A 27,362-nucleotide genomic window follows, 5' to 3' on the forward strand; every position below is an offset into this window, starting at 1 on the left:
AACAAATTCTGTATGTTTAGTTCGGGATGAAAGATATTTTCAAATAATGAAAACAGCTCATAGTTGCATGAAGAGTCCAACCAAATCATGCCCAGGATGTCAGCTCTACATAGTGCTTTGAAAACTCTGAGTTTCAAAGACAGTAACTCAGTAGTGTAAGACAGACAGACTACCACACAGATACTTAACAGACACTGAGGACACACCTCTTCAACTTGCATTAAATTCCCAGTGAAATGGATGGACTTAAGTAGATGCTTAAGTGTTTTATGTTGATTTGGAGCTTTATAGATGTCCTTTATTAAGGTACTTCTAATGATTTTCTTTCCCATGACTGCATATAGTTTAAATTTCTTGATCCTTAGCAATAAAAGGGTACCAGTGAAAACATTACTAAAAATAAAGTTTTGATAATGATGAACCAATCATGTGTCTTGTGACATTTGCTGTTTCTGTAAGCTTCTGTTTCCAGAGTCCAAAGCTGAAAATAGCAGCTTTTAGATTATACTAAAGTTTTAGCCTTCAGTGTTTATTAAATGTTACTGCCAACAAACTAAAAATAAACTAATAAAATTTAAAATGAGTTGTCTCTTAAAACAGTCAAGATTTGGAATGTTTGACCTATAAATTCATTAACATCTGAAATTAGGGGGAAAAAAAAGCAAGATGGAGAAGACTTTCAAATGCTTCAATGGGATCTAATGCTCTAGGGTTCAATAAGCTGTTGGTATCTGCTGCCATAATTATACTTGCGCTTCCCTTCTCCCTCTTGTTAATAAAACACAGGACAAAATACAAAAAAGCAGTTTTATTACTTGTTTGTCCAATCAGTAATCTGCATGAACTACCTGAAAAAAGAAGACGCCAAAATGAGTACACAAGAAGCTGCCAAACCACATATCCTCTCTCCACTTTGTTTTACATCAAGTAACTTTTTCTTGTGAGTAATTCAAAAGCAAAGGAAAAAACAACTATTGTACTTCACTGCTTCTTGCACAATGTGATGAAAGAACCGACTCGGAAACTTTTTTCTATTTTCAGCTGTATTATTTGGTCTAATAAAAGCTTCTACCTCTCTGTACACAATTTCCCTTCTTTGTATTCTTAAACCACGATGTAAAAGAACACTGGTACTGTGTTACTATGATTAGTACTGAAACATTATAGATATGTATTATTCGTGTGGCAAGAATTTAATTAGCATAATAATACAGTACTATGGCAAGAATTTATTACTAAAAAAGAGTCGAAATTCCTCTGTGGTTCAGCATTCAGAAGCAAGGGAAAACAGCAACTCACACCACTTTTAGACTCCAAGGATTACTGCACCCAAGCAGTAATTTACACACATCCCACAAGAAATGGCAGAGCCATAGGAAATGCCATTCTTAACCACACAGGGTTACATTTGACTGACAACTGCATTCGGCCTGTCTTTTTCCAATTAAGTTCCAGCTGTTTCCTCATTTGGACTGGTTGGCTTGAGGCCTCTCAACAGAACATCCACTGTATGTTATTGCATCCACCCCCCCAAAAACCTTTCACTGCCAGAAGCCAGGGGACGCTTCCTCAAAGGATGTAATTGGGTAGGGGCAGGGGAGATGTATGGGTGGGTGGGTGGGAGTAAGCACTGCGAGCAACCTGAAAGGGCATGGGTTTAGTAACTTTGACACATCCAAGGAAGGGTTAAGTACCTTAAAAATAAAATAAAAAGCACCATTTTTCTTTCATTATATAGTCTGACCAAAAAGCTTCTGAAACCAAAATTAAATAGTGTGTTCCCTTCCACTCCCCAACATACACACACTAAAATAAATAATGGCCAAACTGATTTAAATGAAATTCTGTAGAAGAATTTGTGCTTGGATGAAAATGGCACATTTGAGCCTGAAGCAAAAGTAAAACCGCCAAGTTATAAACCTCTCAAAGGGAAGGTTTATAATGGAAATGCCAACAGACCCTTAACTATAGTGGAGCTGTTAGGTGCCAGCATATAAATAATTTTAGTTTTTGTGGTCACTTACGATAAATTAGATACAGTGCAAATGGAAACAGTGGGGTTCTGATTCAGTAAACAGTAACGGCCAAGAGTGCATGTTTGGATTTTTAGACAAGTATAGCATAGATTTGATGCTGGCTCTGAGATGAAGTCTATAAGGGATGTTTGGACTTTTTAAAGTAGTAAGCAAGCCATATTCTGAATTCTTGAGGGCTTGTAAAATAAAAACTCCTTAACAAGCTTTGCTGCCTACTGTTTCAATCTTCTAAGAATCCTTTAACCAAGTTACCAAAAAATTCTCTATTTAAGATTGGTATAATTGTCTACTAAGTAAAATAACATACTAAGTAATTGCACATAGTCACATTTAGTGCTAAGAATTGCTAAGCATACTAATACAGTGGGGAAAAAGTGCCAGTGACCAAACACTAACAGATTAATCACCACCTTCTTTATTAGGTGTGCCAGTCGCTGCATCACTAATAGAAATGCCTTCTTCCAGTCCATTTTGTTCTAGCACAGGAATGATACATTTAGGTGATCAGGTGTGTTCATTTTGGCCCTGGGAGGCATTTATTGCATTGTTTCACAGTAGTCAAGCCCCATGCCTTAGCACAATATGTTAAGGTAGTGAGAGATGCTGTTAGTGCTCTCTGCAGGAACTTCCACATTGGACAGGGTGATAGCCCTCAGAGGCAGCCAGGATTCAGGCTGAGGCTGCTAAGAGGATGCTCCATCTCAGGAAACTACTGCGTGCCAAACTCACATCAGCTTCTCATTTAGCGCTTCCACTACAAAACCTTCTCACTGCCACAGCATCACCCCTAACTCCCCACTAATAGAAATTCTAAGATGAGTATCTGCAGAAATAGAAAAGCTATACACACTCTTAGTTTACTCTAACTAGAGTGCTACTACAACGTTTTACATGCTGGTAATGCTACTGAAAATTCCTTTCTCCAATTGTCCTCCAACTTTTAAAAGAGAGAGGAAATCTCTATTCTTCTAGCATACTTGATGTAAAATGCCTTATTCAAGACAAAATAGCATTTAGCTGCTCCCAAATCCTGCTTTCTGGGAAATAGTTTAATTGGAAAAATGTTGGACATCAAAAATCAACCAATTTGAAGAGCTATACCCATACAGATTATCTACAATTTACTTTTATATTGATTTCTGAAAAGTCATAATTTTAGGCAAAAGAAATATAACACAAATGAAACACAAGTAGTACGTTCCTCAGCCAGAGCTAAAAGTCAGCATGACTTTCTCTGTACTCCCACTGGCAAATATACTAAGCCACGAGCCACACATTCCCACCATACATTCTCAGAAAGCAAAGCAAACACAGATTGAAAACAAAATGACAGCAAAAATGTGTTGTTTCTGACTGCATATTGTTAAACTATATAGTTGCTCAGTAACTAGGATCTTACACCATTCGCAGCAACTCATATCAAATAAAGCAAATGGATAATAATTACATGTCAGATTAGTATTGTTGCCCATGACCTAAACTACACATTAAAAAACCCCATTAGTTTACCATCGGTTAAACAACATAAAGGGATACTATCAAATCATTATGTGGATTTATTTAAAACACGTAAAGGTTTTAATAAAGTGTTACACAGTGTTTCACACTTCCCCCTCCCTTTTTCCCCGTCTCCCCCCAATTTTACTGCAGACAATTTAATGTTCTTCCACAATACAGAATAATTAAAATACAACTGCTTACAGAACCAGGAACAGAAACTGAAGGGTCAGCATTTGGGTAACATTTCCATGTGTTACTCTGTTCCTGTCAAGCCACCCTTTAACTCTTCTTATGAACAAATATAGATTAAAGCTGTCTAAGGCCTAGGAAATTCCACGCACTGTGTCCCAGCAAAACTACAGGAATGAAAACAATAACTAAATTTTAAGGGTTAAAGTTGTAGGTCAAATACAGTGCAGTAAGTAATTTTGTTTTCACTTCAGGTCCTATGTTGTGCTTGGCATGAAGAGAACTGTAGTTAAAAACTCTTTCTTCAGATCTGGAATTGCACGACTCTCCTCTGTCCTCTGCATTTCAGTAGATCGAAGCGGTGAGCCAACAGGACAAATACTGTTGGACAAACTGAAAGGTGAATGTTTACATAGTTTGTATGCTCACAGCTGAATTCTAAATGCTTATCAACAGTAAAAGGCAATACTGTTTCTCTTATGCTTTTATTCATATAAATCATGATTTTTAAAAATGTGGTTGGAGGAGGAAGAGTTAGAAAATCTTGATATTTCTATGTGCTCTCTGTGGATTAACCAGGAGCAGTCCTGCTAAGGAATAAAGCTCAAGCCATTGAATTGTCTCACAACAGGCAATATTACAGTAAATGCTATAAACATGAAATAATTTTCAGGTATTTGTTTAAAGCGCAGAGGCAGTACTTCTGCTAGAACATTCTCCCCTTTTTTACTAGCACAACATAAGAGACTTATCAAAACACAAAGATGCCCTCCAGTACAAGAGAACTTTCTGCAAAGAACCAGTGACTTAGAATGGCTCCAGATCGTCAAATAATATCGTCACACATAAATCACATTCTTGCCCAACTCATCACCATGACTTCAAAAAGAAAACCAGTATACTAGTAACCCAGAATACTAGCATCATCCAGAAGGGGGTCAATATCAGCTTTCATTCCTACTGATCCTGGATTCAGCCATTTAGGGGATCAACAAACAATTGACTTTCAAAGGCCTGCACTACAAGACAAGGGCAGTTGTCCCTGCCTGCAAAGTTTCCCCCATCTGGGTTTTTTTTTCTTTTACTCCTTTAAAATTGTTTAAGTGTTTAATGGGCCTACGAAAGAGTTTTATTCAACACAGAGTAGTTTGCACAAATGTGTTCTAAGACTTTGGTTTGGGTACATAGGGTTAATGTTTCTTCTCATGTGTCTAGCATAAGATCTGCAGATCTCCCTTGATGAATAAGAGACAAAATAAATGTGTAATTCTAAGCTTTCAGTGGCCCAATCCATTTAAGTAAGTCAGGTTTCACTGAACTTTTTTTTTTTTAAAGAACAGGAGTTGCACCCACAAACTGAAAAAGTCTGTTTAAGGCAACACTGAATTGCAAGTACAATGGCTTTGCATTAAGATTCAGAATAAGCTGCAGTTTCTCCAGTGGCACCTCCAGTGGTTTGTAGCTGGTGGGGACTGTTCCCACACTGACAGCTGCTGTGCAGGCACAGTGCAGTCCCAGTTCTGCTCTGTGCTGCACCCTCCAGTTTGTATTTCTGCTCTGGTGTGCATGGTGCTGGGCTTGGTGCTGACACTCACATTTAGCGTAGTACGGAATTAGGACTCAGAAGGAGTCAGGAGGTTATTAAGGTCTGGTGCTTATCATCCCCACTGTCCTAAGCACAGTAGTCACGCTAGGTTTTTTGACTAAATGAAAAATACACACTTTGAACAAGAGGCTCCATTTAAAGATCAAAAAGAGAGAAAAAGAAGCCTATGAACATTTAAAACCAAAACAAACTTTGTAGAAAGCTTCAAAGTTATCACTGCATTCCAGAAACATTTCCAAATACCACCTGCAACTCTTTAACTTTAAAAGTTCTCTAGAAGAAGCAACCAAAATTCAAAAAATGAAATTAATTTTTATTCCCTAGAACTTATGACAGGCTGAAATTTGAAAATCTTTCTTACTCTGTATCTCAGAACACTTAACAGGATGAGCCAGACACCAGCATTAAAGTAACCATAAGCAAAGAGAGCAGCTATGAGGAATGGGGTAACAGCTCACATATAGCCGTGGATACTAGAACCAGTTTTCCTGAGAAAAGGAATGTTGGCTCTAATTCTGCAGTTATCCCTTACTCTTTTTCAAAGAGTGCCACAGGGATTTTTAACTTCCATCTGGACAGTTTTCCTTTAACTGTTTTTGAACACCATGTGTGAGAACACAACAGAATTGTAGACATTAGAGATGGAAAAGACCTATTAGATCATGCAGCCATCCTCCCGCCAGTTAAAGATTTTTCCCTGCAGAATAGTTCCTAGCACTTTGCCCAGTACAGTTTAAAGCATGTCAAGATACTTGGCTTCAACCATCTCCTTTAGAAAATTATTCCACAGTGTATGAAGAATGTCATTAGGAAGTTTTTCCTGGTAGACACAGCATGCATTTTTCTTTCCTTAATAATTTCCAGCCTATTATTCCTGGTTATATCCCATTGGGCCAGCCTGAATAACTCATCTTTACACCTTAGAATAAATGGAGACAGATATGTTTCCCTACACATCGGTCACTAGTTGGCCAGACTACACACAGTTTTATAGCCAAAATATACACTATACTTTAATAAAATCAGTCATTCCACCCTTTTAGTCATTGTAGGATAATTGTCTCCACCCCGGTTAATATTTTTAGATGATACTCTCAACAAACCTGTTTATTCTTCCTTGTCTTCTGCTACCTTTTGCATTCTCCATAAAATAAAATAAAAAGCATAGTAGACTCACAGAAGAAAAATACCCTTGCAAAGTCAGCACATCAGTAAATGTACTATCTAACTCTTCTGTAACAGCAGCTGCTGCCAACATCATGATTTCTGCATAGGGTTTATACTTCCTCCCTCCCCAGTGTCAAAATATGAATTTTGCCAATGTGTAACATTTTCAAGATCTTCATTCCTTTCCATCTTCTCTCCAACAAAAGAGGTCTATTAAACTAGCTTTATTTTGACAAACATAAGTATTGTTAAATAGTTTAAAACATATGTTATCAGGCATCAGAAGTTTTTTAAGTATCTCAGATTTCAAAGTATTTCTTTGTCCTCATTTCAGCTTCCTTAAATCGGTTCACCTCATTCTTCCCTTTTTTGTTATCAGTTACTTCCTGCATTACTTTTACCTCATTTAAATTTCAGAATAACTAAATAACATTTTTCATACTACCTTTAACATTAAGGTTGTACACTGTAATTTCTCCTACCATCCCTAGATCAAAAACTTTGCAAAAAAATGAATAAGATCAGATGGATTCATCAAAAATCAAGAAACATGTCAGGAAAGAAAAGATTAGGCGAGATGTGGCGTGACTGAGAAAAAGCAGCAGCAGAAGTGAGTTATCACTTAATGGTTAGCTGGAGCTTATGGAAGTAGTACTATAAGATGGAACAGTTTGAAATGACAGCTGGAATAGAAACTCAAACTGTTTCTAACCAGCTCCAACTCATGGTTCCTACAAAAAAATGTTCTATTCTATTGTTTATTACCATTTCAGCATGACTATAGTTCTCTACATGACATCTCTTATTAACAATTAGCAGCCTGACTATTTTATTGACAACTATCTTGGCTAAAGTAGACAGTGATCTACCTAAGTTTCATTATAGGATCTAAAGAACCATACTTACAAAACAATTGAAAACAGTTTATCCATACCTCCAAAACCAGAAAAGCTGTCACAGCTTTTTGTGAAGTTCCAGTAGGATGCAGTACAACATATTTTGAGCAGAAGAGGAGCTGATATAATTTCAAGAGTCAGTGGAAGGGAAAAAGAGTTGAAAAGGTAGTATCTGAACACTAACAATGCCTACAGTGTAGAAAGCATCACATCAGAAATAAAAAACACATTTCACCCACTGTACTTTAGACAATGCATATTTTGTATACTGAATTAAGAAGAGAGAAATGTTACAGCAGCATCAGTGAAAACACTAGTAAGGTTTGCTCTGGACTGCAAGGTGAGAATCTGTATCATACTTTCAGTGAAATCAGTGGGAGGACAAACGACACAATTCTTAATGGCTAAATTTAAATCCCTTACTCAGCCAGTAGTGTCTTCAGTGCCAACAGAAGTCAGTTTTAATATGCTTCTGTGATAATGTGTGCTTTAAAAGCCTTTTATACATACAAAGATACAGAATCCAATCTTTGAAAAAATAAATTTACTCCTCTAGTAATTTTTAAAAAAATTAAATAAACACAGATTTTGAAGATGTTTCCTCATTTGTCATATGTTCACAAAGAACTCACAAATCAGGGCAGCACAGGGAACTGTGACACAACTTTCTCATGTGGACCTGCAAGAGATCCTAATACCAGGGTAAAGCGATTGCTATCTCTAGACAGCATTAGCAGCATAATCTGCATGCAACTACTGGGATTAGAAGTATTTTCCAAAGTCAGTTAATACAAAGTAACACTATAGTAACTTGGTGCATCAACTTCCACTTAATGGGTTCTGACTGTAAACTGCAAGTAAATGCTGTAGGCCAATTATATGAAGAAGGCGGCACAACTACATCAGTGCACAGGCCCATCTTAAAAAGATCAAGGGAAAGAATCTTTCAGGGATAAGGCTGCAAATAAGCCACTAAAATCTGTCACTCATGATAGGCCTTAAGATACTTAATTTGCTATGTCAGGACAGGATTAAAATCACCACTATTTCTCCATAAGGTTTATAGACCAAGTAATTTTCAAAATATTTAGTTCGTAAAATAACTTGTTCACAGTGCAGATGAACATTAACATCCATCGGCAACACCCAAATACCTAAAAACACAAGTGGAATTGTCTGCCAATAACAGCTAGTAAACAGACAGATCTAAAGATGACAGTTCAGGCATGCTGCTTTCTCTTCCTCCTCACTGCATCCCACTAACGCCCTCCCTCCCACTCCTGCCAAGTCTACTGCATTGCACAGCAACAGGATAATGCCTGCCAATTTCTAGAGCTGAGCATACTTCTCCATTTAGTGTTTTGTCTGAAGGCCAACAATGCAGTCAGGACATACAAAAATACCCCAAAGACTTGATGTGTTAGGTCTTGAAAGATAGAAAGAACAAAGCATAACATTAAAGCTTTTTCCAACATACTTAACTTCTCCACATTTCTAGCAACTGCCCACTTAAGCATGATTTGTATAGAGTGCTCCTTGGCATTCACAAACATGTACTAGAAAGCTAAGTCTCAATTCTTTCCCCCTAATTCAGAATATCACTCAATCTGTAACTGACACTAAACACCAAATAATTTGTATTCAGATAAACCACTAACACCAAAAAAGCCATTTGTATTCAGACTAGTCAACTGTATGTTACCATGCTAACCCAGTCTTGGCATTACCATTCTCTCAAGGAACAAAACCCCTGAAACAGCTAGGGTTGTTTTGGAATCAAATTTTTCTTTCTTTCTTTCTTTGTAGTTATAGCATAGTCAACCTTAAAGCAAAAACTTACAGGTAAAACCAAATTACAGACATTTCTAACAGTTAAATAATTCCCTCAGGTAAACAACATATTCCAGGGAAAGGGATTGAAGAGAACCACATAGAAGATGTCAGAATTGCCCAACTGGTAAGTAGAAGGCCATGCTGTGCTTAGAAAAGCATCAGATAGATATATAATCCACCCACAACACACTTTTTTCCCATGATTTTTACTCCCAGGATGATAATTTGTCTAACTTTATAAAAGAAGACTAATATTTTGGCTGGGAAACAAGAATCTTGTCTTCCCCATTATTTCTTTCAATATTGCCTACCTGGGTCTTCCTACTTTCTGTTCACATTACAATTTGGACGAAAATTTTGGCCTCTACTGTGTAGCCAAATCCTGCCTTAGTTTTCAGTTGAAAATGAAAAAGATGGTTAGTTTTAGTTCCTCACCAACACTCATCTTTATGATCTGAAATTCAGGCTATGCTCTTTCTAGTTTGTGCATTGCGCCCTTTACAAATTCTGTAAGGCCAAATTCTCTCCTACCCTTTGGACTTTTATTCTTTTTCAGGTATAACTATCTGAATTACCTCATTAAAGACAGGAAAATAAAGAATTCTCACGACACCACTTACATTAATTTTTAGAGTGGATTGTAAAAAAGCCAAGATTTTCCCACATAAAATGGGTTTTCCTCACCTTCTAATTCTAGGGGTTCTAGAGAAGAATTCAACGACAGTAACAATCAGCTACGGTTTTGTTTTCAAAACATTGATTTTACGCTTCTGCTCTCCTTATTCCACAAAATGAAGGACTTCCCTGCTCTATATTATTTCTTACAAGAGATGAAATACTCAGAGATCAACAGTTAACAACTTCAAGAACAGAGAATTATCACCCACATACTTTAACTCTTATAAAACAAGAGGAAAGCTCTGTTTTTTCTTGACAATGAAACCCTTTATTCCCCCCTTCATTCTCTCCTTTTTAATTAATGAAAAAGCAGCAGAACTGCTTAATGGTAACCAGTCTTTCTCTAACAGAAAGAAATGGATAGAGACTGAAGAGATGTGAATACCTGCATAAAAATACAACTTTATGAATGAAATTAAATTAAAAGGACCACTGTACCATATCATGTGAAAGCTCAGTTTCTCCAGGTCTAACACAAAAGCATATTAATAAACCCTACAAATATTCCTAAAATAAATACATTACATTAATGTAATGGAACAAAAAAACCCCCACACTGTACATATAGCAAAGAAAAGCAACACGTACAAACAAGAGTACAAACTGGTGGCTGAGATTGCAAACAAAGAGACAACATGTCCAATATGAGGTAAACTGTTAATGAAGACTTACCTCCAGAAACTGGAGCATCCATGAAAACAGCTCCCATTTTTTCAACGGCTTTGGCTAACTCTTTTGAAACTGCAGGGTCTATAGTACTGGAATCTATTAGCAATGAGCCCTTCTTCACTTTCCTAAAATAAAGAATTATTATTATTATTATTATTATTTACACAAGACATCTGCAACTATTACCATGGCATGGGCTTTCCTCAGCATGATAAATGTATGGACACTTCTTGGTACACTAATAAACACAAAGTTTTAAACTCTATTGAGCAAGGTCTGCTCAGTATTTATACTGCTGAGTATGCATACTGCACAGTTTTGAATGACTCAAAACACAATAAAACCTGAACACAAAAAAAGATGTTCTTCCTAAACACTATTATAAAAAAATTACACAAAAAGGGTGCACTAGAAAACCTGCCATCATTGAGCAGTATATCACATACAGATCACCTAAGATGCATTCTAAGCAACTGAACTAAATGTTGATACAGCCTAAAATTTCATATATAACAATACAATTTTCTTTCTATATATATACATCATAAGTTCTTATCAGAATAGCTTGATTGCATTCTTTTAATCATTGCTCCAATTTATTCTACATAAAGATCATAACTAACACCACAAAAGCCCACTGCAGATTTAAAGCAAAGCGTAGAGAAAAATGTTTTCTCATTGATAGCTAGTAAATTTAGGCAGAAGAATTGTATCTCAAATTATAGAACACAAAAAATTGTGTATGTGTTTAAAAAAATGCAATTAAAGTAAAATTTTTTAATGCCCCCAACAATAAAAAAATTATTATATTTTTACCCCTCTTTCCATTAAATTGCACTGTGATTTCATGTCCACTGGACCAGCAAACACCATGAAATGAAACAACATAATTTTTCAGTCATAAAAAGGTGAGTAATTTAAAGCTACATGACAGATGAAGAGCTTCGCTGCACCTTGCGTACTGTTGGCAATACAATGAATTTCACTGAATCAGATTACCTAGATGCTGGAAATATACACATACTGATGTGAACCCCACTGTAGGTCCAGACTCAAACAGTGCCACATACACAGAACTTGTCCTTTTCCACAGAAGGGATGAGCGGCTGCAGTTAGTTTGAACAAACGCAAATGAAAACCAGTGTGGCAGATACAGTACTACATTATCTCCTCTTATGTTCACAACAAGGAGCAGTGGCACAGGCTCGATGACTAAGTTAACCCTTAAACAGTCCAGAGCATCAGTATTTCCTTCCATAAAGCTTAAAAAGCTTCAGAAAATGATCAAAGTCAAATCAGTCACCAGGTCACTCAGGGTGACAATTAACCACTACTGTCAAATTACACTTCCTTCTCTTGAACACAGAGGCTGAGCAACAGCAGCAGCACAGGACTGCTTTCCACATTCTCTGTTCCCTGCAGTATTTTCCACATCTAGGTACTCAAAAGATTAACTGGCTGTATTGTATCAGTCAGTACTGCCAATCTGTCTTCAAAACACCACCACCCTGGTACAGTTCTGCAGCTGTTTGCCCAGCTTTGTGGGACTGACCCAATTATCCTTCTTCCCTGAAGGGTCTAAGCTATAGCTACTTAGATCTGCCCAGTCCTACTTTGTGAGGAATTAAACTATGGACAGTAAGGGAAGGAAGCAACTACTATTTCCTACTGCAAGAAGAATAAAAAACCATCTCCTCTATTTCATTTTCTTATCACTGCACCTTAATATTGCCTACAATCAATACCTAAAAAAGACATCACTGGTTTTACTGTACTTTTGCCTTCTGTATATTTCTTCCTTTACATTATTAACCTGCATAGCAGTAAGATCCTACATGATCCTTAGATGCATTGAGTAGCCTCAGCCAGCCTGCCAGGAGCAGTGCACATGTGGCCAGAAGAGCCTTTAAATTTGGCAAGTCCAAAACCTCTGAGTATTAGATTCTGCAAACTATGGATTTTAGGCTCAGTGGAAATCCCTCTGCAAAAGTTAAAAAAACCAGTTTCGCATTAAGCAAACTCTTTAAATATTTTCTTGTATAATAAACAGAAAATAAGAGTAGAAATCAATGAAGCCTTGCGAGTTATCCTATGTTAATGCACTTTAATACCATAAGACACAATGGCATCTCTTCAGAACATTTAATTTATTGGATTTCAAGTTAAAGAAAAAGTATTTGAGCAAATAATTGTGTTTCAAGCAAATATACTTGACTGTAATACATTACATTACAGTAAAAGAAACATGTAACTGAGAAGGGAGATAATAGTCAGTTAAGTTGCCTCAAATTCACATCAATTATTATTCTACTGAAAATAAAATTAAAACTTTAGCCAAAAGCCATTCAAAAGCAAGCGCAGTTTAAGAGAACTCATGTAATCAGAAATATCAAGAGTGACAAAACGGAGAACATCAAGTTACATGCCCTGAAGGCACAGCAAGAGTTAGAGCAACAGCAATCATTTGACAAACAAGATAATACAGCCTTAAGTAGGAATGGGAATTCTCCAAACTACAAAAAATTCTTACTTTAGAATTCCATTTGCTCCTGTGTAAACTTCTTTCGCATTGGGACTAGAAGGCAGCATGGTAATAATTCTGTCTGCTCTTTCTGCTACATCTGCTGGGGAATCCATTACCTTTTAAAGAAAAAAAAAAATTATGTAAGCTTAAGCTTCCTGAAAAAGAGATGCCAGATATGTTTGCTGAGTTTGTTTTTAGTATTCACAGGTCACTGGTCACAACTAAGCTAGGCAAAAAAGTAGAACACAAGAAAAACTGCTGTCCTAATGGAAATGTTGATTAATTGGATCCAGTAATAGAAAAATTAAAAAAATTGAAAAGGATGTCCTATCATGGTAGTTCCTCCAGAATATCTGTCAGTGGGGATGCTTGCATCCAATCAACCCATTCATGAATCTTCAATTCACTATAAACTATGTATCTATACAAAATATCGCTCTACAACGTTTCTAAGAAGGAACAAAATGAAGAATCACAAAAATCTCACTTTTTTCCTTGTCTTATACACAGCATTGGAAGAGAGGAAGAAAAAATAACTAATTAATGCACCTCTGAGCCTCATCTTAAAAAAAAATCAGATAAACTAACTGAAGTTTCTCACAATATTACAGTTGGCATTTTAAAAAAGGAAAATTATCAGCTCAAGCATCCTTCACCAAAAAGATCTGAACAAGTTTCAAAATATATTGTTAGGTATTGGTTGTTTAATAAACATACCTAACTTGAAAGGTGTAGTACCTTCCCCAGCTCATTTTCAGAGGCAGGCAGTATGGTATTTAAGATACATAAACAAGTGAAATACTGACAGCTAAAGTAGTGAGTTTTACCCAGAAGGCATTTGCCACTAAGGTTTTTGTCCAATACTAGTTTTAAATAATTAATTTCTTTAAAAAATGCACTGTTAATACATTCATAGCTCAGGGAAAACAGCAACAAAAAAACACTGCTTGTTCTTTTATCTTTAGCCTATATGGATCAAATCTGATTTCACTTATTCAGGCAGTTTTACTGAAAGGAATTAGGTTCCAAGCAGGAAGAAAGATGAGCAAAAAGTAGATTTTGTCTGTGGATAGGGCTTGTAGTATTTATTTTCCAGTTATTGTTCCTGAATGATGAACAGTAACCTTAATATTATAATGATCTATTCTGCTAGATATATTATATGCCTTGGGTTTTTAAACCTTAAGAAATGTCTTAAACAAAATTTTATATGTAATTCTTCCTCAGTGTGAATAAATTAGAATTTCTGTATCACATGGCTTTAGGGTTAAAGAAATTGCAGTTTAACACCTACCTGAAAATTTGTTCCTTTCCATAATGTAGACAAATCAACAAATTGATGACCTCATTTCACCATTTCTTATCTATTTATAACTACAGATATTTGTTACCATTTTTGTTAGTTTTGATAGTAAAGGCCCTTATGTAAATATATTCTTTTTATATACAATGCATTTATAAGGTCTCAGCATCAAAGAAAGCATGTTCTATATCCGTTTGTAAGAAATGCTGAATAACATCTTGAAGGACTTCTGGGATACAGCATGAAAAACTTCTTGATTTCTATTTGACTTATAAGGAATACTGTATATATTCACTGAACAAAACTCTCAAAACAGAAGTAAAGAAACTGGGATAGATGTGACTTAGAAACATGCAGTTTTTGTTTTGAAAGAACAAGTTAATACTACACAAAACATCTGGTACACCCCACAGTTATAAAAGGAAACATACCCTAGTCTAAAGTACAAAGGTTAGGAGGAATAAATGAGGCAATTATAAGCAGAAAAGCTTCTATATCTGATTAGTTAATTTTATGACTTGCTTCCTTGGAGGCCGGAGAGCCTAACTCTTTATATAGGAGCATGACACCTTTGTCTTTAGTTCTGAGTATCTCTGGTTTGGTTCAGTCCCAATGTGTACTATTAGAGGAGTGAGAAAGTGTGTAATTGGAACATGAATGTATATATGTCTTCTTATTTGAAACTCTTTTTTCCAGTATTCTTAGAGGTTTGCAAGTTATCAGCTCTGTGGCCCATTTTCATCTTTCAACCAGAAGTTGAAAAACATACTAGATTGGGCACACAATTTAAAAACTACATCAGCCTCTCACATTTGCACTTGGCTATGTAGATAAGATATAGCTGGTTTTTGGTTACAGATTTAAACAACTCTTAAGCACACAGATATATAGAAGACATAGTACAGTAGTCATCTATGCAGAAATTAATTTCTTCTATCCATGTATTTCAAAATACTAACATGCCTGAAAAAAATGAGATTAAAAATGTACACAGACTGGGACAGTACTTCCACAACCACAAAAAGGAAAATCATTTTACTACCTTGAAGTAAGTAGCACAAAATGTGGGAATTAAAGTGGGAATTGTCATTCTTGTTTTTTTGGTACTGTTAGCAAATATGATTAATAATCCCAGAGAAAACCCACCTACCTGGTTCAACAGGCAGCATACAAAACTTTTTTTTTATTTGGGACTTTCTGTCTCAGAAAAAGATGAATAATTTGAAAGTTATTAAGGAACATTAAGCATTTGAAATCATTATGAATGTGTGTAACTTTACAAAAACATACCAAATACTAATTGCTGATTACTAACATAGTCCATCCTGGCTCAGAGTAGCAGCCTACCAAGTTCTGTACATATTCTGATATTCTGATACTTGCCAGTTCAAGCAAACTTTTGCAGTATGCAGCTGGATAGGGGAGCCTTTTCTTCATACTCGTCATTGGTTTATGCCCTTCAATACACACATCTGTTTATGTTTGCTACAAAATGCTTCCCTATTTTTGTCTTTATATTTACAATAAGTCAATCAATAATTCTGCTTGCCTGAAATGCCATTCTTACTGAATACACTGAAGAAAGCTCTATTTCTATGCTGCTCTATGTATCAGATTACTTCAGTAACGCTCTCAAACTTCCAAATCTGAGGTAAGATTCAAAGATATGTAAACTGAAGCAAAGTAACTGTGACACATATGCACTCTGCTGTGTGAGAAAGTGATAACTATGAAGAAGCAGAAAGACAGTAGAGTGTGGAGGTTGCCTACTTGCTTACAGCACTGTTCAGTATTGTCCCTTGTTTGTAGCCTTGCAACTTTCTTCAAGTTTCACCCCAAGTGGTTCCATACACTCCTGTTCAGCCAGTTTTCCCCTTACTATTCACCATCAGCAGGCAGGTGGCTGCCTCCTGACATACACCATCTCCCAGTTCTTTATTTCAGAGGCTAAAGAAAGTGGAGTCACAGAATATGCAGACTTATGATCAAACATCCCTCATTCTCCATATACCTTGGTAGTAGCACTGAGTTTAAACAATGGACATTTGACAACATTTACTGTCACTTGGGGAGCATCTTTTCACCTCTGTAACACTCCTGATGGCTTTACTCTACCAGCCAGACCAAAGAGAAAGCAGCCCTTGGAGCCCAATGTTCCTTCTACAGCAGTTTCTACAAGGCCCCCTGGACCCACAAGTTTCCAAGCCCTGAAAAAAATGTTGGAGTAGGATTTACACCTATAGATCAAGAAGAGAAAGTTATGTTCACGTATTTTCTTTAAGTGTGTTTTACTTGTATTTAAGCCTACCCGTGTATTCTCTTAGTGATTTATGATCTTAAAACATACTTTTGGCTTTATTTTTAAAAGCATTACAGTTTACCTTTAATATAACGTTAAGTTTTGCAGTAGATGCCAAGGATTCTATTACTATGGCAATAAGCTATCCAAATGGGCAGCCACAGCAAAGAGATCCCAGTGCAGAACATGAATTAAAAATACAACCAATTGTTCAATACAGACTTCCTCTCCATTTGCCCAGCCTCTTACTCAAGACAGGTCTGGCTCAAGGCTGAGGGTCTCAGCTGCTTTAACAAAATAAAAACAGTAGCTAGGAAAAGAAGCTGAAAAGCTTACTCTCTCACTTAAGGCCAAGATTCTGTAATTATACAAGGGGAGCTGCAATTAATTATCAACAGGTTCACTTTATCATTTTATCTTTCAGGAATCTTGATGTTACCTCATTATTTAAAACAACTGCAATTAGCTCCAACAGTTTTAGACTTTCAAGGCATACAGTACCTCTATCTAGATCTACTTACAATTTCCTTGCCACTGCTGGAAAGTTCCCTCCTATCCTCTACACTGTCACATCAGAGTATTATTTTTGCATTGATTTCTCCCTACTTGAGTACAGTCTTTTGTTTCAGTGCTTTATGTACCTATCTATCCACCCACAACTATATAGCTTTGAAGTATGTCAAAAACATTCAAATATGTTTCAGACACTTAGAAATGACCCAACCATCTGAGAGACTGATGGGTTTCTGGGTATATTAATGGATCAACAAAAGCAATAGCACTGACTGGAACAGGGCCAAGATTTTGCAGTGTATATGGCAGGAAGGTAAACCTCCTTAATGTGATCAATTTCCTTCCCTCCTTTTTCCTTTCCATTCCTTCCTCTTCTCTCACCATAACCTTCCTCACCTCCAAGAGAATAAGCACTTCAATAATTAGATTTTTCCCCTACCCCTGAGGACTGCACCTTGAAGCAGCAGGAAAGCTCATATGTCCCTATAACCCTTACAGCTATGACAGCAGGAATTTTTAACTAGGGTCATTTAACCTGAAAAGGTCAAAGTAGGAACCAGATGAAAAGCAGCCCACTGGCCATCTAGACCTGGGGGAGGAGGAAGCAGGAGAAAGACAGAGGTGAAAGAACAGACCATCAACCTACTCTCATAAAAACGGGGGGAAAAAAACAGCTAGAGAAGTTCAACAAGGTAGCAATTCTGGCTAACAGCATGAAAATTACTTGGGGTAGAATCATGTCTTTGCTCCAAGTGAAACCTCTCAGATTCAGATTGTATTCACTATGTGTTTTAGTTCCAGTTGTGATCTTAACCAAGAAAAAAACTAGATCATTTAATTGCACTGCATGCAAGAATCATTCAACACATACAGTTATTGTTGGAATAAAGGAAGTTTATTACTATACCTGAGCACCCAAGTCTTGAAATTCTTTGCAAGCTTCTGGGAACACATCATATGCAATAACTGGATATCCATGTTTTACCAGGTTTTTTGCCATTGGATTTCCCATGTTACCCAGCCCAATGAATCCAACTGGGGTTTTGGACGCCATTGCCCTAGAACACACTGATTTCAAAACAATAAATATCAATATATTTGTATTTTAGAGTAATGTGCAACAACGATGTAACGAAAGCTAGCATGTTTTCTTTGATTTAAACAACTTCATGCTTAAAAATGGTGGAAATGTGGATCCCATCCTACGTAATTTAAACTATAAATTACAGATCACATTGGGCCACAGATACCATCCCAGAATTATTTTTCTACATATCAAAAAGAAATATTTTAATTAGGAAAATGTGGGTGTTTCAAAAAGTATAGTAATAATCAAAATTCAGCAACATCCCTGAAAGCTAAGGTCTGAGAAGAGCTCAAACACTAAATTAAAGTATGCAGGCTTGTCTGTATTTTGTTTTCTGTCTAAATCCTAAACTGGATATGCAAAATCAAATTTTATATATATTTTAGAGACTCCTTATTTGCAACTTTGGTTGCAGCCTTGGGATATAGCACCTGTTCTCTAGAAATGGACTGAGGCTGCCACTTTATTTCATGAAGCCCCTCACAGACAACAACTAGACTCTTCTGATCCTGCACTCAGATACAAGCCACTAACCTGAAGGTGAAAGTCTCCATAATGAATCATTGCAAATCCTTTGAGTCATTTAACCACAGTTTAAAAGCAAATAGTGAAAACTAGAACAAACTATAGTATAAATACAAAATTATGAAGTCTACAGGAATAACCCTTGTATTCTATTTGCTGTACTACTAAGACAGAACTATAAAGCATAACCTACAATCTGCAGAAAACACTACAGTTTCAGTCAGTTACTTTTTACAAGTAGTTAGCGAGTATCAAATGCTGGACAGTAAGTAGTGTTGCAGGCATTCATCTACTGCAATCACTGCCTCATCACTTTAAACACTCCTAATCCAAGGACAGCACATTTTGGCAGTGCCGAGATTTCTTTGCCAATTCCATAAAATAATTTCTCCTTTATGACAAAGGAAAAAGTTATGCAGAATGAACACTAAGGCATGTGGCAACTAAGGAGCCAGAAACAAGGTTAACTAACTATAGAACTACTGTAACTCTAAAGTGCACATACAGAAAATGTGCCTAAGCTGGATCGAGACTCTAAGAGGTCTCAATGCTTAGCAAGGAATCCTCTCTGGGCCAATAACACTTGATTAATCATTTTAAAGTCTTTCTGACTTTAAGTTCCTTCTTAGCCAGCAATGGTCATGCTCTTTCATCCGCAGCACTATTTTGGAAGTGCCATATTTAATAAATCAGGTTCGTTGAGAGAACTTTGGTCTGAGACAGTTTCCACAGATGCCTGCAGCAATTACATAGCTAGAGAAGTAGCACAATTTAAAAGAAAACTGCACTGGGAAAATACTTAGTGCAAACTGAGATAAGTCAGGAAAAGAGCACATTGCTTTTTTAAGAAGTGCTGCATGTCAAATCTAGGGAACAAATGAACAAAGAGCCTAAAACACCATCATCGGCTATAGTAATTCTTCTCATAGTTTCTATGAGTCAGTCTTCCCCAGTACATCACTTACACTAATCTAAAATTGCTCCTTTTGTTAGCCCAAAGCTTCCAGCTTCCTGAGGAGGTTCAAGTCCTGGTTTTCAGCATCTTTCCTCCTCTACCCCTTAATACCAGTGGATCTTATTTACCTTGACTTCAGTAAAGCTTTCAAAACAGCCTCCTCTAGTATCCCAGTAGCCAAATGGAGAAAGTATGCACTGGTCTGAACCACAAGACTGCCTGATTGAAGAAATATTGTCCAGACTGTGCTTAAACAACAGTGGTCAGTGGTTCAAAGACTAGGAACAGTCAGTTATGCGTGATGTTCTTCATGGGTCAATACTGGGGCTGTTGCTGTTGAAAAATTTCATAAATGACTGTGATGATGGGACATAAGCACCCTCAGCAAGATCACGTGTGACACCAAACTGGCAGGAATGGCTGAAAAACTGCAGGCAGGGCTACTGTGCAGAAGGACTGGAGAAGCAGGCCTCAAGACCTCAACAAAGACAAATACAATGTCCTGTACTTGGTGCAGGAGGCGCCATTGCAGGCTGAGGACTGGCTAGACAGGTTGCAGCTCTGCAGAACCTGTGGATTCCCACAGACAAGTTGAGCATGAGTCAGTAGTGTATCCTTGCAGCACAAGGTTAATGGCATACTGCGCTATATTAGCAAGAGCATACCCAACAAGTCAAAGAAATTGGTGATTCCACTCTACACAGCACAATATACAAGAGATGTGGTCAAACTGCAGACAGTCCAGCAGACATCAAGTAATATGACTGAGGAGCTGGAGAATATGGTGTGTGAGCAGAGGCCAAGGGAACTGTCTTTGCTTAGCTTAGAGAAGCAAAGACTAACTGCAGTCTTCTACTACCTAAGGAGTGGGAGGGAAGAAAAGTTACAGAGCAAATGAAGCCAGATTCTTCACAGAGGTGCCCAACAATAGGGCATGGGGCAATGGCCAAAAGCTACAAGAAGGGACATTCTAATTGGAAATAACAAAAGCATCCCTGATGAGGTGAAAGGTTCTGCACTGGAACAGGCTGCACAGAGAAGTGGTGGAACCTCCGTCCTTGGAGCAACCTTGGAGCGCCCTAAGCAACCTGATCTAGTTTTAAAGTTAGCCTTGCTTCCAAACCTCAGTCTTCTTTGCTTCTGTGAATTCCAAGTAACCTCATCAGAAGCATAAATCTGGCTATCATGTCTAGGTTCATTCTTGTAGACTCTTCACTTTTATCCTGATACCTTCTTTTCTCACATGATCTCATGGGCATCTAACCATCACCTCAAACTAAACATCAAGAAATATCTTAATCATCTTCAGAAAACCTTCTTGCTACCTTTTTTTCTATATCAGTGCTGACACCAGCAGTGATGCCTGACACCAGCAGTGATGTCTGTCACTCATACCTACAGCCTAGAAGACCCATTCATGATCTGCTTAAATCTCATTGATTCCTCCTTCATCATATTGGAGATGTCAGCTACTTCAGAACCTGGCCACCTGCCTCAACAGACATAATACTGCCTTGAGCTTCATGGAAATACAGGGAATTGAGAAGGGCATTTTGCCCATGCTACTTTCTGCCACTCCTTCCCTGCATCCTGCCTTTCTCTTCTCTACCATGTCACATAAGACTGCTTTGCTTTGATGAATTTTCATGGCTATCATCACATCTTACTATTAAGACATCAACCACTAATTGGACTGCAATGACAAGCCTACTGTCAACAAGCATTTCTATTACTTCTCTAAGGCAGGTCTTCACAATGTAAACATCCATGAAACGAACTCATTCTTCTACTATAAGGCCTTCCCTAAAAACCTTCATTTTGCAATATCTCCAGAAGGCATAGCAGTTACGCTGGAATACAAGGCGACATGCTATTTGGTATTATTAGTTTTGTATCACTGTATTCTATTATTTCCCCTTTTGTCTGTCTCTGTCGATTTTCTCTTGTCTTAGTTCACAAATCAGGGACCATTTTCTGTTCTGTGCTAACTAGAACATATTCATATCCACAGGAATTGGGACCTGTTAGAGAAATAGTCCAATTCCTGACTCAGTTTCTAGCTTCTTAGTTTGGTTTAACTTTTCCTAGCCCAGTGTTAAATTAGTCACTTTAAAATAATATAATTTGATTAACAGCTTTGAAAAACATCCAGATCCCCAGGTACTCAAATACAGGAAAACTGCTTTAAAGGACTGATGAAATTAGCTCACAGACATACCTAATTGAGCTGATCTTAATTAAATTTGAATCAACTGCATTTAGAATCACGGCGTATTTTTTAATGACTACTTAAGACAGTGGGGGTTTGCCAGACAGAGGATGTCTAAGACGACATGATTTTTCACATCTTTGCATTAGATGAAACTCCACAGGTGCTATCATGGAAAGCGATGTCCAGCTTGAATATCTAGGCACTGTTTACCATTTGATACAAGGCACAGGCTCTGTTTTGAAATAATTGTATAATTCAAACATCTAAGGATTGATATTCTGCAAACCCACATACACATACACTTAACTAATCCCATCAATTGTATAAGCATTTGCAGAAACTGTCCCCGTGGTATTAAGTCCATTTTACTTTCAACCATAAAATCTACAGTAACCTGCTGCAAACATGGCTGGAAAAATGCCCAGTCCACATTCAACTTCTAACAGAGGGCAGAACAGAACATCAGAAGTAGGAGCAATAGAAGCTACTTTTAAAATAATCACTGATACCATGTGCAACTAATTCTCCTTCACTGGAAACAGAACCAGCAACATAGGTTAATCTATAGATCAAGTTAATTGTGAGCAAAACCAGCTACAGCTACAGTGACTCCAAAGAATTCAGGCTTTTTCCAGGAGATTCTTCATTATTCTCTTGAGGGAACATGCAGGCCCGTGCCTAGAAGACTCCACTGATGAGAAGGATCAATTTATGACACTCTTGTCATATTGGGGGCTTACAGACAATACAGATAAAAATGTTTTGCTTTGAAAAGTCAGTGTACAATAGAAACACTTGAGCAAATCTACAATTTCACAAGAATTTTACCTTGAAAATAATTTAATTTAAAAATCAGCAAGAGTTTATGAATCTCTGAATGCCTTTTCTTTCCTAAACACATCCATTAAGTGAGTAAAATCAGAAATGCACAGACTGCAATCCTTAGAATACCTGGCCTGTCAATGACCTAAAACTCATCTTTTCAAGCTTCTATATAAAGATACTGAAAGCAATTTTCTTTTTAACCTGAATGTTGACGGTTACAAGTTTAGGTCATTTCAGATGTTTAAATTTCATTTCACACTACCCTTCAAAGTAAAGACTCTTACAGTTTCAAGAACATTTCAGCTCCAGCGGTGCCTTGAATTCACTGCAAATACTAGACTGCACGCAGTGCATAAGACATCTCTTTGTATTCAAACAAAAAGGAACTAATAGCTGGATAGGACCACAGACAGTAGAGCTGGAAAAGGTCCAATACGCTTGTACTCTGAGGGAAAACACAGTCCAACTAGCCAAGAACAAGACTGAGAAACCAGTAACTCTCAAATTGTAATCTCAACTATGTTATTTACTTTTTGGCTTTATAAAATCTATTTTGAACCATGTTCACCAAAATGTCTAGCTCCTGGGATGGAATCCCTAGCTCCACAGTCAAATGAAACCAATAAATCTTGCACAAGGGATAATAGCCCACATATTCCTGTCATATTGCAAGTCCTATTAATATTCTTGATCTCTCTGGATGAGTGAATCTTGAGCTCTTTTCCAATCCAGTAGGTGAGATTTAACAGGAGCATGGGAAGATGCCCAGAGGAAGCTCAGCTACTGAAGTTGCTGGGTTTGCTCAGGGATTTATGTGAAAGTACAGTTACATATGAAGTAACTTGACAAGGAGAGGGAAACATGTTGACAATTCAGTATTAGCCACTAAATAAAGGATTTTACCACTGATTTAGCATCTTAAGTTCTGGTACAACAGAAGACACCATCTCTTTTCTCCTTCCTGCTTTGAAAGAAAGGATCAGAGAGCTTCTGTGTTTTGTGCAGACTTCTCTATGGAAGCTCATAAAACTGAACTAGATCCTGGAGGGAACTAGATGGAAGAACATAGAAATTAGAGAGGCCAGCTGTACACGGGCAGAATCAGGTCTTTCTGCTCCTAGAAGCTTTGCCAATGGTATTTAAATTGCCCCAGGGTCACAGGCTTTTAAAGGTTATGCAATGATTTTGAGAACTGCATTCTGCCAAAATCATAATTTAAGAAGATTACAAGACTCTACATTTGGCCAGCTTTACATTGAAAACATCCCACTTGCTTCTCCTTGCCTCTGTAAGGGTCTGCTGATGAAAAACAGACGTGCTATCTTGTAACAGTCAGTCTTCTTACCTCATTTTTCTTATCTGTAGCTATACCTCATTTAATATTTGCTAATACATTAAAGACAAAAACATGTAGTAAGTACTTTTCATCTAAAAAGAATATCAAATGTACACTTGATCCCTTAATTAAGTAATGTGCTGGACTTCTAAGCAGCAGGTCTTTCTGTCATAATCCTTGCTTAGTAATTAATGCTTCTCTGCACCAGACCATGGAATCATTCAACAGTTCAAACACAACTCCTGCATCAACAAAAGTACTATTTAGCTATTAACTGAATGGGTCCCTATTACTCACCCAAAACTCTTTGTAAGGACATTTTCATTGTCTTCTTTGATGAAGATCTCCCTCAGTTGATGAATCTTCATTCACCAGAAAATCTTCCTTTCTCAGTCATGAGACCTCATTAATGCCCCCCACCCCCCCCTTCATTCCCACCTAGCAGTCCCCAGGAAGGATTTTTCCACATCCATCAAAAATGTATTTCTAAGTAAGGTCATATACACCCTCTCCATGAAGCACCTTTGTCAGCAGCTGCCACGTGCGGTTCACAAGACTACATGGTCTCTATCCAACTTGCTAATACACAAACATACATACCCAAGATGCTCCTCCAAAACCTACCCTCAGCTATTTTCCTCTTAGATGATTTAACAGCCTCTGATATAAACAGACAGAAGAAAAAATCCATCATGGTCTGCACCAGCTGCAAAGAGCAACTCACCAAGTAACTAAGGAGCATTCAATAAGTGAACAAAGACAGACAGCTCGCTAACCAAGCTGTGGTGTTGGACAGCTCTCAGAGCTGGCACAGTTCCTTCACTAGGATGATGTTCCACACAGAATGACAGTTGATGAAATCACTACTCAAAAGACAACTTTTAGACTACTCAAACCTAAAGAAGAGGATGGCAAACCTAATAAACACATTAGAGATGGGGAAACCTTGACATATAACTAAGCAGTAGAGCTTAGCAGTTAAGAAGGCTTAATGCATTCATAGACCTTCATCCCATAAAGACTTCTGAGAGTCAACAGGACTTTCAGCACAGTCACTACTAAGTAAGTCAGAGCTTAAACGCTGTGGGTGAAATTGTGTTCTGTGGAAGTTTCTTGGGAGACTCACAATTTCTCCTTTGACTTAGTCACAGTTCCTTCTCAGGTCTTCAGGCAAAGACAAAAAATATTTTTCAACTTTAAGGGCCAGTGTAGTGTTTTGGGTTGCTTTTCACACCTGTGCTCACCATCAAGAAGCGAGATCCCTTACATCTTCTCGACATTAAACATGACCATTGGAATACTGACCAAGACAGCAGATTTCAAAGCTCTTAGAGAAATATCTGACAGCTACTGTGCACAGAAAGTTCAAAATACACTGAAAGCTACTGCTTTCAATTATGGTATCACAAAAGGTACTAAATACACAAATGGGTCTCCTGTGTTTAACTTCACTAGCATGTGACCAACATGCCTGCTGCATCTGAGCTACTACTTAGTGCAACAACAGAGCTGCAACTATAAAAAAAAAAATCATGCATTAGTGGAAAAGAGACAGTCAAGCAAAAATAACACTGAAAGCTAATTTCAAAACTTAAGTGTCAAACATTTTTCATTGATCAGTTTAAATGAGGTTTAAAGGGGAATTACAAATTTTTAAAAGTTGCTTACTTAAAAGTAATTAATTCCTGAAATACCTTCTTAAATGTCAAGATTTTAGAACCATTTATCATTGAAAATAATATAGTTCTTCCACTTTGCTACTTGAAAAACCTTCACCTATTTGTTGGGAGCCTAACTATATAGTGACATACACGAGCAACAGACTGCTATCGAAATGACACTGAAAAGACTACTGAAGGTATATTTTCAATCACCTACTTTAGTAATTAAACTACTTGGAAACAGTAGCGTGATTTTCAGGACTCTGAAAAGGGAAAAGGTCTAGGTCCAGTTCTGCAAATACATTCTTCCTTCCCTTGCACTGACAGGACATTTAAAGGTGTTTGCGCTTTCCACTGCCCGTCAGTCCACCATATGTGCGAGTGAGTGCCTGCGGAGCCGGGACAGGTGGAAGTGCTGCTGGATTTACCTTCAGTTGAAGGAAAATAATCGGATACAATGACCGAGAGGGTTGAACAGCCCAAATGTAGGTAACAGGTATTGCTAACATGTCACTGGTGCCACAGGAAACTCTTGCGGGCTCTGATAATTTCCAGGCATGCTATTTTAAGCAAACGAGTGAAAACATTTTACTGAGCTGAGCCACGCCAAAGCTCCGGTACGGCCTCGAATAACGCGGCAGCGGAGGCCGCTTCGCGGGAGCGCGTCGTGACTGCGCTGACCCCCCCGCGCTCCCCCGGGGGCTCCCTCATCGGGGGCGCTGCACGGCGGGGGGGGGGGGGGGGGGGGGGGAGTGGGGGGGCGGGCTCCGGGACCCGCCAGGCGCGGGGCCGGTCGCTGCACCGGGCCCGTGGGGTGCGGAGGGCCCGCGGCCGCCAAGGGCAGCGCGACAGCAGCGCTGCCCGGCCCAGCCCCTGGAAAAGGCCCGGCCTTTCCACGCCCGGCAACGACCGCTCGGCGGAGCCGAGGGGAGGGGCAGGTCCTTACCCATCGCCGCGCGGGCGGCCCGCACCCGCCTGTGCCAGCGCCACCAGCCCGCAGGTCCCCCGAGCACCACAGCCGCGGCCATGCTGCGCCCCCCGCGCCGAGTGACCTCCGGGCCGCCGCCGCCCGCCCCGCCACCGCCCGCGTGCTCTGAGCGGCAGCTGCCCCAGCCAACCACAGACGCCGCTTGGCGGAACCCAGCCAATGGGAGCGCAAAGCCTCCTCCCCGCCGCCAGTCGGCCGGGGCAGGCCCCGCCCGCCACCCCGTGACGGATGGGGCCAGCCCCGCTCCCCTTAGCCGGAGCGCGGGGCGGGGCGGGGGCCGGGCAGGCGCTGGGGCGTCTTATTGGGGCAGCGGAGCTGGCGGCGGGGTGGTGGGTAGCTGTATCCCGCTGCCCGCGGCTGTCCCGAGGAGGTGTTTCCTTCCAGCCCTCCTTCTGGCCTGCGCCTGCCCGCTGCGGCCTCCTCCTCCTGCGTCGCCGCCTGTAGGGACGCGGAGGGGAGGGCAGGGCAGGGCAGGCAGGCAGGCAGGCAGGCAGGCAGGCGGGGCCGGGTTTTTGGCGGAGACGGTTCGTGGTGCAGCACGGTGGGGACGCCCGGCTCCG

At 38.8% G+C, this 27,362-nt stretch overlaps 1 protein-coding gene across 2 annotated transcripts in view; it reads right to left on the reverse strand.

The window, feature by feature from the left end:
* Nucleotides 1-26,896, reverse strand: part of HIBADH (3-hydroxyisobutyrate dehydrogenase) — an 84,708-nt gene extending 57,812 nt beyond the window's left edge. Inside the window, exons 1-4 of one of the 2 annotated variants that reach the window (XM_074838011.1) lie at nucleotides 26,761-26,896; nucleotides 18,121-18,281; nucleotides 13,105-13,214; nucleotides 10,578-10,699 (exon numbers count right to left, since the gene is read on the reverse strand). In XM_074838011.1, coding sequence (XP_074694112.1) covers nucleotides 10,578-10,699; nucleotides 13,105-13,214; nucleotides 18,121-18,281; nucleotides 26,761-26,842 — 475 coding nt within the window. In that variant the 5' untranslated portion in view covers nucleotides 26,843-26,896. The remainder of the gene's footprint in view (nucleotides 1-10,577; nucleotides 10,700-13,104; nucleotides 13,215-18,120; nucleotides 18,282-26,760) is intronic. The other variant, XM_074838020.1, reaches the window with a different exon arrangement.
* Nucleotides 26,897-27,362: the final 466 nt, after the last annotated feature.

Source organism: Strix aluco, chromosome 1 (genome assembly GCF_031877795.1).
Source record: "Strix aluco isolate bStrAlu1 chromosome 1, bStrAlu1.hap1, whole genome shotgun sequence".
NCBI lineage: Eukaryota > Metazoa > Chordata > Aves > Strigiformes > Strigidae > Strix > Strix aluco.